The 18329-nt window shown below is 37.1% G+C and overlaps 1 protein-coding gene across 6 annotated transcripts in view; it reads left to right on the top strand.

Annotated features, from left to right (window-relative positions):
• USP32 (ubiquitin specific peptidase 32) overlaps positions 1-18329 on the top strand; it is a 123226-nt gene that overhangs the window by 36536 nt on the left and 68361 nt on the right. For all 6 annotated transcript variants that reach the window (XM_006756163.2, XM_006756165.2, XM_015559066.1 and 3 more), the window contains exons 3-5: positions 5291-5396; positions 7603-7721; positions 12531-12690. In XM_006756163.2, the coding sequence (XP_006756226.2) occupies positions 5291-5396; positions 7603-7721; positions 12531-12690 (385 nt within the window). The remainder of the gene's footprint in view (positions 1-5290; positions 5397-7602; positions 7722-12530; positions 12691-18329) is intronic.

The following is an 18329-nucleotide window of genomic DNA, read 5'->3' on the forward strand; positions in this document are numbered from 1 at the left end:
AACTTCTGTGCTGGAGACACCCCTCTGGGGCAAGACTTGCTTCAGTGGGGCTTTGGTGCTCTCTGGGTCTGCCCCCTGAGTGTGTCCTTTAAAGGTCCCAGGAGCTGCAAACTGGATGGTCCCACTCGGGCTTCCTGGCTCCTGGATCTCTAGGGAGGTGCTAATCTAGCCTTTGCCTGAGGCTATCCAGCAAAAGCCTCCCTGCAGGGCTTGGGCGGGGCGGGTCCCGGGATCAACAGGGTGGGGCTAGCAGTTATGGCTGCTCTCAATCTTGCCCTCAGAGGCTCTGCTTTTCAGTGCCCCGGTAATCACTGCAAGCCCCTTGGAGAGAAAGCTGCCCTAGGTTCTGACCGATGCCAGACAGTCCCGCTTCTCCCGTATGAGTCTGGATCCCTAGAGACTCGCCCGGACCTAGAGCTCAGAGCCTGAGACTCCCTCCCGATTGAAAACGACAACCACGCCCTCGGCTGCCAGCCCGCTCCGCACCTTAGTATTTTACTCCCATACTGCACCTCCTCTGAGTCTCGGTATGCTTTTCTCTTTCCTTCTAGTTGTAGAATTTCCACCCAGCCAGCCTTCTTGTGGTTCTGGATGATGTCTGTTCCGTCTTTTAGTTGTATTTTTGAAGAGGTTGTTCGAGGCAGCAATCTCTGGTGTTTACCTATGCCTCCATCTTGGTTTCTCCCCATATGTCATTCTAAATGTACAAAGAGAATAAGATTAATAAAACAGGGAAAGTTATAATAGGAATTTTTTATTTTTTTATCTTTATTGATTTCAGAGAGGAAGGGAGAGAGAGATAGAAATATCAATGATGAGAGAGTATCACCGATTGTCTGCCTCCTGCACACCCCCCACTAGGGGGGGGATCGAGCCCACACTCAGGCATATGCCCTTGGCCAGATTTGAACCTGGGACCCTTTAGTCTGCAGGCTGACGCTCTATCCACTATAGCTAGGGCTATAATAGGAATTTTAAACTTGGCATATTACATAGAACCATAATTCACCATTCCTAATTAATTAGAGACAGTTTCTATTCTGACCTGTGTGCTTTTGAATCTTGTGGTTTACATGATACAGAGATTACATTTTTGTGTGTGTATGTTTGTGTTTTAAATTCTTTTTTTGGTGGGGATATATGTTGCATTAATTCTCTTATATGTATTGTGTAAAATTGTATAGTTCTTGTTCTGTCATTATTTCAGATTTATGACAGTTAGCTTTTTCCTATATGACTTACTGCGTTCTCTGTTTCAATATGAATTCACCTATTTATTGATTTAAGAGAGAGAGAAACGCTGATTTATTGTTCCACTTATTTATGCATTCATTGGTTGCTTCTTACATGTGCCCTGATGGAACATGGAGGGATGGAACCTGCAACATTGGCATTATTGGGATGACCCTCTAACCAACTGAACTACCTGCCCAGGGCTGAAATCTTTCTTGATTACTGGAAATAAGTTTATATAATTTTGCATTCTTTGTTGTTTACATCTTAGTTTGAGATTTTCAACAGTGATTACTCTCCGAAAATTTACTATGTAGATGATATTGTTCTAGTGATGGTATTAAAGATATTTATAACCTCTTTTGTTTTATGATGAGTATTCTATTTGACCTTGTGATTTAATAAACATAAATTCAGCTGTTGACACAATGTTTGTCACACACTGATACAAATAGTTGAGTTAGGTTTTGATTTTCCCATTTCTTATAGAGTTATATAGTGTTTACGTAATAGTTGAGTAGTATAATGTTTAGGTCAGTTATAAGCTACTAGTGGCTGTAGGTAAAGACACCAACTGGCATGAATTTAGGAAGAGCTTGCCCTGAGCATGCTTGGCTCTTAGTTTGAAAGATAAGGTCAAATTAATAATGGTATTTTACTGTATTTTGCCTAGGTGAGACGATTTTTGACTGTCATGGAAGTTCTCAGAAATGCCTTGCTTACTACAACTTTTACATTTGAGAAATAGGAATGATATGCCACTATATCAAATTTTTCTCCATCTGAAAGAACTTCTAAACCTAAGAAAATAAGTCTTTATTTATTTTAAAAATATATTTCTTTATTGATTTCATAGATGAAGGGAGAAGGAGAGAAAGATAGAAACATCAATGATGTGAGAGAATCATTGATTGGCTGCCTCCTGCACGCCCCCTACTGGGGATCGAGCCCACAACCCAGGCATGTGCCCTTGGCTGGACTTGAACCTGGGACCCTTCAGTCGCAGTCTGACGCTCTATCCAAAGCGGCTAGGGCAGGATTATTTTTTAAATAATCTTTAGGAACCACATTAAGCCCACATGAGCCTATTTATTTGAAAGATAATAGAATATTTACTTAATATTCTTGAATTCCAAAGAGATACTGCCTGAACTGTTTAATTATTATCATTAGTCTGTTCCTCATTAGGTCATTTCAGAGCATCATGCTATAATGGTCAAGGTTGTTATTTTTATCCTCCGATGAATAATTTCAGCTGAACCCAAAACTGGCAATAACATAGTTATCTCTATATATAAAAGACTAAATGACCGACCGTCTGACTGGCTGATACATATGACTTGCACTGTCAATTTAAAAATAAACATTGACTCACGCATGTGTGATACATATAAAGCTCTCACTGGCACCAATTGCACGTGTGCATTTCGATCTGTCATTGTCGATTGTGAATTTGGTTGACACTTCTATTATAGAGAAAGGGCGAATAGCAATAATAAAATATTTCTTCTAATTAATTTCCTTTCAATGTGCACAAATCCGTGCACCAGGCCATTAGTATATAGTAACATAGTTTGCAGATGTTACAAGAGGTACAATTTGGTTATTTGAAACCAAACTTTCCCTCAGAGATATTATGTCTCTGTGATAGACTTTGATTGTTGTTTATTAATATTATATGCTAGTTACTTTATTAGCTGCTTTGCAAGTATATCAGTTAGTACTTTGAACAACCACATGTAGTGGTTTATCTATTAATTGGGATATTAACTTTGAACACTTAGATAAATTATATTTGCCTAATGAATTCACAAATTTTTATCTGACAACTTAAGTTATATGACATTTGTCATTATGTAAGTATTGATGTTACTATCATTTGATCAATGAGGATAAGATACTGAGGCTTAAGGAAGTTAGGTTACTTGCTCAAGTATTAAAGCTAATGAGCAAGTCCATGTATCCAAATCCATTTTAGCTATTATTCTATGTTGCTTCCCACTGATGATGATAATAACTAACATTTATGGAGTTATTTGCCAGTTATCTGGAGCTATGATAAACATTTTATGTAATTTATCTCATGTAATTCTCACTACACCGCGTAAAGTGTAGATGCTATTCTTATTAATCCTCATTTTCTGGCTTTAGAAATGGGGGTGGAACTAGAAGCCACAGAAGATTTTGGCACAGTATCATGATCCCAAATTTTTGTTGTCTCTACTGGAGCCCCCATAGGAAGTCTGATACCTCCCAGAGATGGAATTCAGCTATTTGAATTGAGAAACTGGAACCTTCCCTTAGAGGCATTTAAATAACTTCTTTTCCCCTGCTGCTCCCTAACCATAGTTAATATGCATACTGGTTAATCCCATGCTGTTTTCTAGATTGAATTAGATTAGTGAACAGTAGGAGAATACTTTATTCTTGTGTCATTACCATGTAGCATAACATTCTGTTAACTTATGTAAAAAGGTTATAGCTTTGTTGCCTAAAATTTCCAAGCTCAATTCTGTTCTTCTATATTTATATAAACTGAATTGTTAAGAAACTCTAAATACATTGCATTTAATCTTATTTATTTATTTATTTATTTTTTAAATGTATTTTATTGCTTTTTTACAGAGAGGAAGGGAGAGAGACAGAGAGCAAGAAACATCGATGAGAGAGAAACATCGATCAGCTGCCTCCTGCACATCCCCCACTGGGGATGTGCCCGCAACCCAGGTACATGCCCCTGACCGGAATCGAACCTGGGACCTTTCAGTCCGCAGGCTGATGCTCTATCCACTGAGCCAGAAAGAAGAAAAGGTCATTTAATCTTATTACCTTTAGCCAAGTGTCCGTCTTGATGAGTTTGATTCTGTATTGTTACCTATTTTATTAGCCATCCCTCCCAACTTTGTTATTTACAAAATTAATACATATGCCTTCTATATCATAACCCTACTCATTGATTTAAAATGCTTAGGATGAGGTGCTATTTGTAAGTAACAGTCATACCTTGGCCATAATGTGCTGGCTGGGGTTATGGAACCCTAGGAAGAGACAGGTGGTGTGGCAGTCTCAGAGGTGTATAAAGAGGAAGGAATCAGGGGAACTTAGGCTGACTCCTGGGCATTTTTAAACAGAACCAAGATTGAAAGCACAGAATATACATGCTAAAATTCTGAGGATTAGGGAGATTAGGTTATCATTGGGTGGAAGTGAGGAAGATTCAACAAAGTAGATGCGGTCAAGGCTCTCCAGTGCTACAAGCCGGCCTTTGCATGCTGAATATCTGGAAAAACTAAAGCTGGGTGGTTCTTCAACCCAGCTTTGTTTGTATAAAACATTTAACTTTGTGGTTGAAAGATGGGTGTTTTGTATGGGACAGCAGAGACTGAACTAAATAGTGTTTTTTTCTGGAACTGAACACAACTAAGGCCTAGATGTTATCTCTAGTCTGACTGAAACTCTGTCTCTAGTCAACAGACCTGAGTCTTTGTTCCTGAGATTATTTGATGCAGACCAGAATGTCATTGTCCTAAGGATTTAATGATTGAGGGAGTGAATGTGCAATGAAGAAGGCATGTGGGTCTGGTTGCTGGATGAGGCCAGTTTGAATCAAAAGGAAAGAAAGAAGAAAAGGTCATATTAAAGAAATGAAGTTTCTGCATGGTTACACATTCAGTTAGAGAATGTCAGTCTTTCAAATCAAAATGATGTGTATACATTTTATAGAAGTTGAAGGAAGTTCTGTAATACCACAGAATCCTTATCACATTATTAGGGCTGTTAAAGGACCTTATCTTTCTGGACCTTGCTAAGGAATCCAAAGAAACAGAATAAATATTTAGTGTGTGAGCCAGTGGTATATGTATTTGAGAATACATACAGTATATTCTTGGCTCAGTGCAATAACAAGGTGTTAAAGAGGAAGAAGGGGAAGAAACTTAACATAATTTCACTAAAGTTTACCAGGGGCCTTGTTTGGAGATGGCGACAAGATTTGTTTAAGGTGTTATCAGCCTCGGATTCCTCAACGTCTAAGATTGGCTTTATCATTTTCTCCTAGGTGATTTACTGTTCTTTTGGTGGAACATCAAAGGGACTACACTTCAATAATTTAATAGTTGGACTTGTTCTTCTTACAAGAGGCAAAGATGAAGAGAAAGCAAAATGTAAGTACTTTTTAAAATCTCAATATGATAATATAGATGGGCACAGAACTATTTTACCTCATTTTTTTTATATTGATTTGAGAGAGAGAGAAATTGCTTTGTTGTTTCATTTACTTATGTATCCACTGGTTATTTCTTGTATGTGTCCTGACCGGGGAGCAAACCCACAAACTTGGCATATCAGGATTATGCTGTAACCGAGTGAGCTAGCTAGTTAGGGCCTTACCTCAAATTTCTGATGATAAGCAAAGGATTTAAATTGATATTTATCTGAAGAAGATAACAAGTGTCCAAAAAGCACTTTAAAAAATGCTGAACAGCCCGGCCAGTGTGGGTCAGTTGGTTGAGCACCGACTATGAACCAGGAGGTCATGGTTCCATTCCCTGTCAGGGCACATGCTCTGGTTGTAGGCTCCATCCCCAGCTTGGGGCATGCAGGAGGCAGCCAGTCATTGATTCTCTTTCATCATTGATACTGATGTTTCTATCTCTCTCTCCCTCTCCCTTCCTTTCTGAAATCAATAAAAATACATTTTTTTAAAAGAAAAATGCTCAACATTATTAGTTTTTAGGGAAATGTAATAAAAAATTACAATGACACAACAAGTCACACCCACGAGAATGGTTAAAATTAAAAAGAAACATAGCCCTGGCCAATATTTTCAGTGGTTAGAGCATTGGTTAGAGCATTGAGGGATTGCAGGTTCAATCTCTGGCTCCAGTTGGGGCACATTTGGGAGGCAACCAATCAATATGTCTCTTTCACATCGATGTTTCTCTCTCCCGTCTCCCTTCCTCTGTTTCCACTCTCTCTAAAAATTAAAGGAAAACTATCCTCTGGTGAGGATAACAAAGAAACAAACTGAAGAAACATAATAATTAGTGTTAGTGAGGATGTGGGAAAATTGCAATCCTCATTCATTGCTTATAGTGTAGCCACTTGAGAAAACAACTGAGCAGTTCCTCAGACTTTTATTAAAAATCAAGTTTTTGCCCTGGCCTGTTGTGGCTCGGTTGGGTGTAGTTCTACCATCGCCGGTTGGATTCCCAGTCACGGCACGTGCCCAGGTTGCAGGCTTGATTCCTGTTAGGGGGCATATAGGAGGCAGTCGATCAATGTTTTGCTCTCACATTGATGTGCTTTTTTTTTTCTCTCAAAAATTAATAAAAACAAATTTTTTAAAATCAAGTTATCATATGATCCAGCAATTCCACTTCTAGTTACATACCCAAGAAAATTGAAAATGGATAGTTGACCCTGGAACAATGCAGGAATTAGGAGCACCAACTCCTGTACAGTTGAAAATTCAGATATAATTTTTGACCCATTCAAAACTTAGCTATCCCTTGGTATCTAGGAGGAATTGGTTTCAGGACCTCCTGGGAATACCATAATCTGAAGATGCTCAAGGTGTCCTATATAAAATGGCATAGATCAATGCATACAGTCAGTCTTCTGTATCTGTAGGCTCCCAATTGTGAATTGAAAAATAGTAGAGGTGTTTATTGGGGGGGGGGGATCTGTGTGTAAGTGGACCCCCATGGTTCAAATCTGTGTGGTTCAAGGGGCAACTGTATTCATTTTTTTAAAAAGTACACAAATGTTCATAGCAGCAGTGGTTGCTGTAATTCATACTCTAATTAACAATGTATAAGAGTTTCTGTTTTTTCCACATTATTACTAACTCTTTGTATTGTCACACCTAAACATTTTTGCAAATTTGGTATGTTTAAAAGTATATCACATTGCTGGATGGGTTGTTGTTGTTTTTTTGTTTTTTTAATCCTCACCCAAGGATATTTTTCCATTGATTTTTAGAGACTGCTACAGGGAGGGGAAAGAGACAGAGAGAGAGAAACATTGATGTGAGAGAGACACATCGATTGGTTTACTCCCTCAAGTGCCCTGACCAGGGCTGGGGGATGCAGCATGCAACAGAGGTACCTGCCCTTGACTGGAATCAAACCTGGGACTCTTCATACTGTGGGCCGACACTCTATCCACTAAGCCAAACTGGTTAGGGCTCACATTTCTGTTTTAATTTGCATTGCTGGGTTGTTTTGAGGAATAAATAAATTTATGTGTTCATAAAGTACTTGGCACTAGTAATCACTGAGTAATTGTTACCTTTCTCTTTCCTCCCTACTTCCACCAAGGGGTATATTTGATCTGTGATAAGATTAATTTATTTTTCCTTTATCCTAGACATTTTTAGTCTTTTTGCAAGTGAATCCGGAAGCTATGTTACACGGGAAGAAATGGAAAGAATGCTCCATGTTGTGGATGGTAAAGTCCCAGATACACTCAGGAAATGTTTCTCAGAGGTATATTTAAAGATTTACATTTTATTCCTACCTATTGACTATGAGTATTAATTCTTAGTTTAGCTATGATGAATAAATATTCATGTGCAGCATATTCTTAACATGTTTTTTATTTAACAGTTGATGTTTTAACCATGTTTTGTGCTCAAAGATCCATAGTACTTATTTCTGCTACATATGTGAATCTGAAACCCAATTCTACTGTAAAGGCAGCTGTCTATAATGAAATACACTCCCATATCCTCACACCAACACACACATTCTCACACTGTGATCCTGCAGGAACCTGGGCATTGCTCGCATTGTAGTGCCATTGCTTTTCATCATGGACATATAGGTTAATCACTCATTTGCCTTGATCCAGTCTTATAGCTCTATGACCCATCAGGGCCTGTTTTACTATTTATTTTATTACTCAGTTGATTTGCATTGTGAAATATTTGAGTTTACAAAATTTATCATTTTTCTCTTTCCATAATTTTTTTATTTTCATTGTATAAAAGTTAAACATTACAAAATGTGTATCTTTCAGAAAAAATTCCCATTTTTCTTTTCCGAGGTCTGCTAATATGGGAAAAGTTCCTAGAGATGGTGGAGTAAAAAAAAACCCTTTTAGAAGTTTCTGAATCTTTCCTGCAGCACTCATGCTGTATGATTTCTTACGGGTGGCTCTTTGACCCACTTTCATTTCACAGAAATGACAGTCCTTCACTGCTCTTGGTTTTATTCAGGGAGTTTTTATTCAGTTTAGTTTAGTCACCTTCCTAACTATATAGACATTGGTTGTCAATACTGCAGGTATATATAGCTCTTTGGACTCTTTATCTTAAGATTTTCACCACTCTGACTTTGAGCTTCCTCTGTGTTGATAGCACTTGGAGATTTCCCTTTCTTGCTTTTGAGCTTGGCAGTGCAGTTTTTGGTAGTGGTTATGGTGTTATATTTTACTCAGTATTTCTATGTATTTGGTGCAGAAGATTAGCCTCTTGCATTTTTGGTTCTGACATATTGACTGGAAGTTGCTGTGATAGTCTTTTAATATTTCAAGACAAACTGGCTAGCTATATGTTTTTTCCCCCTCCAATAACAACATTTGCTAGTCAGAAAAAATGTAATCTAACCTTTTCAGGCTTGATTAATTGGATTTTTCCCCCCCAGAGATGTCAAATGTGTTAATACTCTACTCATTTGGGGGGAAAAATGTGTATGTTTTTTATTTTAATAAGGTTTATAAAGACATTCCCGTTTTATAGATGGGAATTAAATGTGGTTATCACCCAGTTCTCTAATTTAGGCACAAAAGCAGGTATATATATTAGATGATAATTAGTGCTATAGGAAAATATAAAATAGCCCTGGCCAGTTTGGCTTGGTGATTACAGCATCAGCCCTTGGACCAAAGAATCAAGGGGTTTGATTCCAGGTGAAGGGCAGGTACCTCAGTTGCAGGCTCTATCTCTGGCAACCAATCGATGTGGGAGGCAACCAATCAATGTCTCTCCAACATAGATGTTTCTCTCTCTGTCTCTCCCTCCCTCCCTCCTTTCTTCCTTTCCCTTCTCCCCTTCCTCCCTCCTTCCTACTTCTTCCCTTCTTCCTTCCCTCCCTCCTTCCTTCTTCCCTCTCCCTCCTTTCCCTTCCCTTCCTCCTCTCTTCCTTCCACTCTCAAAAAAAAAAAAAAAAAAAAAAAAAGAAGAATCAATGGAAAAATATCCTTGAGTGAGGAAAAAAAAGATTTAGGTGGTGATAGGGAGGAGGTAGCTGAGTGTCAGTATTTTGTATAGACTAGTTAGGAAAGGCTTGTTATAGAAAATGACATTTGAACAAAAAATTTAAAGGAAGTGAGAAATAAAACCAGATATCTGGGGAAAGCACTTTCCACTAAGAGAATATAGCTAAGGCCCTGAAGTGGAAGTGTACTTGACATGATTAAGGAGCAACAAAGAGGCCAATTTAGCTGGAATGTAGTGAGCAGGCTATATTGTAGGAAATGAAGTTGCAGAGGTTGGGGGAGGGGTGGGATAGAGTTAGGGGTACTATATATATGACCCTGTGTGAGTTCTTTGACTTCACCCTTAGTGAGATGGAAACCATTAGAGAATTTTGAGCAGACGACTACATGAGTTGTGTTTTTGTTTTTTTAAGTATGATCATTTTAGCTTTTATCTGTAGGGTAGGCTGGACAGAGTCCAATTGAGGTATCTGAATGATCCAAGTAAGAGGTAATGGCCATTTAGATCATGTGTGGCGGGCAGTGAGATGATAAGTTTTTAGATTTAGATTCTATATTTATTTTGAAGGTAGAGTTGACAGGATCTTTTCTTGTATTGATTATGGGCTGTGACAGAAAGAGAAGAGAATGACTAAGGTGTTTGGCCTGATTTAGTAAATGAGTTGCCATTAACTAAGATGGCTAAGACCACTAGAGAGGGAGGTTTGGGGCATAATTAAATTTGAGAATCATATTAGATATTCAAGTGGAGTTGTCAGCTATCCTTTTTGACATAATAAGTTGGAGTTCAAGGGAAAGGATTTATTGGCTTATAGATAGAAAACAAAAGGATTTATTGGCTTATAGAGATTGGCAAGATGAAGAGTAATCCAAAACAGGTGTCCAATGAGTAGCCTGTGAGGAGACCCAAGAGTGAATAGTGTCCTGGAAGCCAAGTGATAAAAGTGTTTTAAGAGGAAGGAGTGTTTAAGTCAAATAAACTGAAAGGTCAATTGAGTTGACCTCTGATCACTGAGAAATGATCATTAGATTTGAAGGGTAGCTCATTGTTGTAGGTCCTGAGGAATAAAAAACCACTGGAGTTGGGTTACTAGAAGGAATGAGGAAATTGTGATGGGGAGAGGCTTAAAATTGCATTTTTGGGAAGAGCAATGGTTATTTTAAGAAAATAATCATAAGACTTTGGTAGAAAATATCTGGGGTAGTGTTTTATGAAGGACATGAGCTTTGGAAGGGGGAAGATAAAAGAAATGAGAGGTCAAGGTATTACAACATTCATATGTAAGGCTATGAAAATCATTAGATACTTAATGGGTGATATAAACTCAACATTATAAATGGGCTAATTTTACCTGATTCAGCTATTTGATGTACTTACCTGCTGTAATTTCTGAGTAATGTATCTGATGATTGAGCTTTTCCAAGAATTGGTAATTTTCCAAATTACCAAGACTCGAGCTTTTCAAATTACCATGTTTCAGTATCAGTTTTCTTAGAATAGGCTTATTTTTTAGATCTTCCATAATGTTTTGTGTGTTTTGCACTCCTAAAAAAAACCCAAACCTAAAAAAAAAGCACTATAGCTAAAAGATAATGGACCTAATACCTAGATTTAAGAGACATGGAATGGGTCTCTACTTTTTCTGTCTTGGCTTTATTAGCCTTGATAAATGATGTTTGTTATAAAGGAAATCCACATAGGAGTAGTATTGTTTTTTTTCTTACTGTATATATATTTTAAAATAGAAATTCATATTTTTTGTTTGTTTGCTTTTTACTTATTTAATTTTTTTTGTTAATCCTAACTCAAGGATATTTTCCCATTGGTTTTTTGAGAGAGTAGAAGGGAGTGGGAGAGAGATAGAGAGAAAAACATCGATGTGAGAGAGACACATCTATTGGTTGTCTCGGGCATGCATCCCAGTCAGGGCCAGGGAAACTGCAACTGAGGTATGTGCCCTTGACCGGAATCGAACTCGGGACCTGGAACCTAGGACCCTTCAGTCCACAGGCCAAGGGTCTATTCACTGAGCCAAACCCGCTAGGGCTCTACCATATCTCTTTTAGGTTATAAGTTATTTGTATCCCTTAATATCTACTGAGTGTCATTCCTAATTGTATTTCCTGGGTGAGTTGGGTCTCCCTTTTTCTCACAGAAACATCTGGCCCTCACTCAACGTAAGTCCTTTTGTCTTCCAAAGAGATTGATTTGCATAGTCATGTGATGTTCTGTCCCAGCCTGGGTACTATTTTTCTCCAGAGATTTAACAAGGCAAAGAAGTCTTAGTAAGGAAAGAAAGCAAAGAAATAGAAATATACTTGTTTCTTTTTTGTATTCTAGTTGACTTGTGAATACTAGTACATGTTTTCATTGATGCCTTCTGGTTGAGGACTCTGGGAAAGTTGTTTTTTTAAAAAAATATACATTTTACTGATTTTTTACAGAGAGAAAGTGAGAGGGATAGGGAGTTAGAAACATTGATCAGCTGCCTCCTGCACACCCCCTACTGGGGATGTGCCTGCAACCACGGTACATGCCCTTAACTGGAATCGAACCTGGGACCCTTCAGTCCGCAGGGCGATGCTCTATCCACTGAGCCAAACCAGCTAAGGCAGGGAAAGTTGTTTTTAATTTGCCAATGAAACTTAAAAGAGCACTTAAGTTTCATACGTGTTTAATTAAAATATGCTAATTTCTCAAATATATGCTAATTTAGATTGAGGTACTAAAGAAGAGGGATAAGTGAAAATTGGGTTTATTAAATATTAAAAGAAATGCAGTTTACTGATTTCAGGATATACCTTAGCAAATAAAATACGACTTATTAGTAGCAATGTACTACTTTCATGAATTGATGAAATATGTTGTAATTTGCATATAGATTTCGAGCAAATGGAAGTTCTGAAATACAGTTGTTTTTGAAAACACCTTGATTTCCAAGATTACAAGATAATTTATTTAGATAATTCTTCCTTTGTAGGTTAATGTCAACTAATTGCAGATTTCAAGTTGTGCATGATCCAAGTAAAATACTCTAAATTTTGACTAAACTATGCTTTTTCTTTCCTAATCATAGGGTGAAAAGGTAAACTATGAAAAGTTTAGAAATTGGCTTCTTCTAAACAAAGAAGCTTTTACCTTTTCTCGTTGGCTACTGTCTGGAGGTGTATATGTGACCCTCACTGATGATAGTGATACTCCCACTTTCTACCAAACTCTGGCTGGAGTCACACATTGTAAGTAATGACATTTCATTGTTTCCTGTTCACTTTTTAATGCAATTGCCTATAAAGAAGAAATTTATATTGTCAGTAGTTTTTTTCTTCTAGAGTGTAATAAAATGAAATGCTTTGGTGAAAGGGAAAACTCCTTTTTGTCTACTTTACGAGTATATTCCAAATGTGTGGGTTTTTTCCCCACAGCAAGCAGTTCTCCAGGGCTCTACAAACACCATTTGAGAGTCCTGCAATTCATTTCAATTTTGACACTATCTACCTAGGGTTAGCATAGACACCACTAGGTTTAGGGCTCAGTGCCACAAGGCTGCCCCTCTGGTTGAGGACTCTGTCCCCCACTTCAGATACCAATCACAAGTCCAGGCTGTCACCGTACTTCTGACCAATCATCTGTAAATTAGAGGTTCCTATGAGTCTCTCCTTGGGTTTGATAATTTGCTAAAATAGCTCACAGGATTCAGGGAAATGGGTATGAGTACTGATTTATTATATAATACAGTATATGTGAAAGGATACAGATGAACAGCCAGATGAAGAGATACATAGGGCAAGATCTGAAAGAGAGCTTCTGTCCCTGTGGAGCTGGGATAAACTAGACCTGCTAGCATGTGGATGTGTTCATCAGTCTTGAAACTCTCTGAACCCCATACTTTGGGGATTTTTATGGAGGCTTCATTTCCAGGTCCTTTCCCTCTCCAGACTGGGGAGTGGGACTGAAAGTTACAGTTTCTAATTATGGCTTGGTCTTTCTGGTAATCAGCCCCCATCCAGGAACCCACCAAGAGTCACCTTATGCAGTAAAACAAAAGGCTTCTACTATCCAAGAAATTCCAAGGAATTTAAAAGCTCAGATGCTGCTGCTTTTGTCATGTGGTCTCCATTTTTCTACAGTTTGAATTAATTTTTCATTTGCATTTCTGCATACTTCACATTTTATTTTATTTTATTTTAATATATTTTATTGATTTTTTTTTACAGAGAGGAAGGGAGAGGGATAGAGAGTTAGAAACATCAATGGGAGAGAAACATCGATCAGCTGCCTCCTGCACACCCCCCACTGGGGATGTGCCCGCAACCAAGGTACATGCCCTTGACTGGACTCGAACCTGGGACCCTTGAGTCAGCAGGCTGACGCTCCATCCACTGAGCCAAACCGGCTAGGGCATACTTCACATTTTAATTGAAGCAATTAAGATGCATTTTGCCTTACCTTAGAGCAGGGGTCCTCAAACTTTTTAAACAGGGGGCTGGTTCACTGTCCCTCAGACCATTGGAGGGCCGGACTATAGTTTAAAAAAAAACTGTGAACAAATTCCTATGCACACTGCACATATCTTATTTTGAAGTAAAAAAACAAAACGGGAACAAATACAATATTTGTATTTGCATGTGGCCCATGGGCCATAGTTTGAGGACCCCTGCCTTAGAGTCTTGGAAATGGCTTGGTTTCTCCTTAGAAGTTACAAGTTCCTTGAGTACAATACTCATGGTCTGTTTATCTTGGGGTTTTTCTTAGTGCACTGGACTAAATGCATGTTATTGGCCTTAACTGTGTCAAAAAGTTTTCAGCCATTAAAAGTCTACATTGTAAATACTGATTTATACATTTGATTTTCCCAGCAGTGAGCAGTAGGTATATGTTATTTTAGGATTGTAGGGTTAAACTTATACCAAAGAGAAGGACCAAGGTAATTATCATATTTGAATAAGTTTTAACAACTTCATAGTATGTGAGGGCTTTTATAAAGACATACCATGTTTTAGGGGGAAATTAATTATGATATTTTACAAATTTAATGAACTTCTAAAGGTCAAAAGTTAGTTCTAAGATCTTCCTTTCTAAACCTTTTGCTTAAATAAATGATGTGAGATACAGAAAACTGATTAGTATTAAATTAAGGCACATGAAAGGTCAGCTTCCATTAAATATAAGGGAATTATCTAATTATTTTATCTACTCCCGTAATGCACATATTGGCCATAGAAATAAGCCAATAATAGTGTGTGCTAAAAACCTGAAGAAATAATATGCTTTTAATTTTCTATTATTTATAAAATTAAATTTAAAAATTTAAAGTTCAAATTGCTGGCATCATAGTTGATTTTTGTCATATTCTTGTTTCTTATAAGAGAGCTACCTCAAAATTAAAAAAAACTAATCAATGCCCTAGCCAGTTTGACTCAGTGGATAGAGCATTGTCCTGAGGACTGAAGGGTCCCAGGTTCAATTCCGGTCAAGGGCACATGCCCAGGTTGCAGGCTCGATCCTCTGTAGGGAGCATGTAAGAAGCAGCCAATCAGTGATTCTCTCTCATAATTAATATTTCTATCTCTCCCTCATCTTTCTTCTCTGAAATCAATAAAAATAAATTTTTAAAAATTAATCAACTATAAGGCCGCTATAATATATTAGTAGTTACCAGCCTTTATTGAGCATTAGAATTATTTGGGAAGGGTATTTATTAAAAGTGCAAGTTACTGATTCTAATATCAAAGATACTTATTCAGTGCGCCCTAGGACTCTACTTTCCTAGATTTCCAGGGTAATCTGCTGTTCATGGACCCAAGACTACATTTTGAGAAATACTGATATGATGTTGAGTTCTTCAGACTTTGGGTGAACACTCTGGCCCTGCCACTTATTATTTATGTAACTCTGGGAAATTTATTTAATCTCTTTGAACTTTTTTCCTTCTCTGAAGAACAGGGCTAATGATACAACTTACCCCATAGGTGTGTTATAAGGAGTGTAGATGAGGAAAATTTTTTTCCTTATCCATATTGGGTTCATTGGCTGGGTCTTTTAAATTAGACTGAAAAAAGACAGATATGAAGAAAATGAAAGTTTATTAACATCCTGCATGGGAGCATTCATTGATGTATAACTCCAAGGAGTGGTTAGAATTTGAGCTTATATATCATTCTAGCAAAAAAATACATACAATAATTTTGTAGAGAAGTGAGGAGAAAAAGAAAAGGGCTTTGAACTTCTATGGATGGCAAAATGTGGGAAGGCTAAAATATGGAGAAACTAATGACAGGATTGTTAATGAAGTTTGTTATACAGATTCCTTCCTCTGGTGATAAGGATCTAGGGTTGTCTCTGATGAGTAACTTCTGTTCTTCCTGGTAGAGGGGCAGGGAAGATACCTTTACAAATTAGGCAGATAGGGGAGGACAGAGAGCTTTTCTTGTATTAGCTTCTCAATTGCGCTCAACTCAAAATAATCCTTATGCCAAATAATCCTTTATGCCAAAGAGCCATATTTGGGGTGGCATATTGTGCTATTCTTCACGAGTACATGAAATGACACTTTTGGCTTTTACAGGACTCAGCTCTATGCCTGGTATAGAATAGGTGCTTTACAATGAATATGCATCCTCTTGTATTATTGAAAACATACCTGGCTTGTGAATATCAGTGAGTTTCACCCACTGTTTCCAGAGACTAATTGTTTTGGGAGTAGGCAATTTTCTAACAAAGGGCCATAGACCAGTGCAAAAATGAACTCCTCCCATCTGTGGAAAGTTTTTCTTGCTAGTTGGTTTTTTTATAATTTATAAAAATAAGGAACCAGAATAAACAAGTTCAGCAGAAACTCAGTTTGCTACTAGCTTTAGCAAATCGCTACTGTCTTAGTGGGCCTTACTATTAGAGCATTTTCACAAAATCAGAATTACTGTTAAACATCTTACAGAAATTCTGACATGGGCAGGTTTACATTCTGATGACTGATTTATCATTTATAAATTCTCAGTTTCTGTCTAAGCAGTTCACTACTGGCATCTTTGTAGGCTCTTCGACTCAAAGCATATATGCTACTTTATACTTTTCAAATAATATGTCAGGAAAGTAGAAACTTGTGATAAAAACAGAGACTGTTATTAACTAATTTATAAGTAGACAGAAAATATTTATTTTACAGCATCAATAACTATTTAAATTTGTGTAATGAGCCAAGTTATCCAGGAAACATAAAGGAATTACAATATTTCACTTGTAAGTAATATTTATATTAGAATGCAGATGCCTTTAATTACTTTCTCACATACAATTATAAAGTGAAATTTGAAGTCACAGTCAGTTGAACATACTGCCATATTTAATCAAATTTTATTCTTTTATGTAAATCACAAATGAAACTGAGGAGCTGTTTGTATTCAATACAGTTAGAATAATTAACTCATTTGACTTATGCAAGATTTTAGATTTTGTCATGGCAAGTACATTTTCAGAACTGCAAATTTCAAACTATTGTTACCTTACCTCTTATTTAAATTTAAGATATTGAATTAGAACTTTAGCCCAAAGTTCTAGTTTTTATGCTTGAATAGATCTTAACCAAATGTTTATCAAGATGGTTATATTTATCTCTCATAGTTTGCTATTTAAATATCTAAGATTAGTTTTATAAGAAATTTTTTTGGTCAAGTATAAACAATGTTCTTAATGACAAGTTAATTTTTAAAGCCATTTATAGTGAAGAGAGACATAGACAGTGTTTGCAATAATGCTGAACATATTTTTAAAAAATATTTTTAAATTGATTTCAGAGAGCAAGATAGAGGGAGAAAGATAGAACCATCAATGATTAGAGAGAATCATTGATTGGCTGCCTCCTGCCCACCCATTACTGGGGATCAAGCCTGCAACCCTGTCATATGCCCTGACCAGGAATCAAACTGTGATCTTCTGTTTCATAGGTTGATGCTCTACCACTGAGCCACACCTGTCAGGCAGTGCTGAACATCTTGGTGATGATGTTCAGAGTCATGAGAACATATAGATAGAGCGTAAATGTGTTCTATATAACTAAATGTTTGAAATAGGTTGGAACAGCTGTTAATTCATTCTCTTTTTTTCATATCTGAGAGAATAGTCTAAGACTAAACCCTGGTCTTTTGGCTTTTTCTTGAAATACCCTTTCCCCATCTGTTTTTTCACAGTTATTTAGCTCCACATAGTGTTAGAGTTTGGAGACACAGACTATAAACTCAAAATGTAATTCATTTTACATACTTAGGTCAGTGTATCTGTCCCCTACTACTGGACATACATAGTCCTAGCCAAAAAGAATCTGGCAGCTCTCTTCTTGAGTTTGAAGGCTCATCCTTTAGATGCTAACCTTTGAAATGCCTACATTCTGTCTAACTGCCTTCTAGTTCTAGGTTGAAATGTCTGTCATCTTTAACATTCTTTTTTTGTCACTCCCTGAAAAGTAAAGTTCTTTTTTGTTTTTTGTCTTTTAGCTTGGGTCCATGATACAGGTCCTTGTATAAGTTATTCTTGTGTTTGAATTATAAGAGAACACAACAGTTTTTTTGTTTGTGTTTCTGTCCTGTTATTACCTGTCTTGCCTACAGACTTTTTGTAAATACTCTTTTGTCACTGCAAGACCTCCAGGGCCTAGCTGCTCACATGCTCCCTAAAAACCCTGTGTCTGTTGCCTCATTGTATTTTCCACATTAGATTAAAATGACCAATTTTTACTTTTATTAGAATCTAAACATAGTTGTTTGTTCACAATCATATCTATCGTTTTTGTCAGACACATAATATACTTTTATTACATATTTGCAGAATATTAAATGATTTTTCATTATAGTTCCTGTACTTCTCCTCCCTCCCTTCCCTCCCA

Source organism: Myotis davidii, unplaced genomic scaffold, assembly GCF_000327345.1.
Source record: "Myotis davidii unplaced genomic scaffold, ASM32734v1 scaffold993, whole genome shotgun sequence".
In the NCBI taxonomy this organism is placed as follows: domain Eukaryota; kingdom Metazoa; phylum Chordata; class Mammalia; order Chiroptera; family Vespertilionidae; genus Myotis; species Myotis davidii.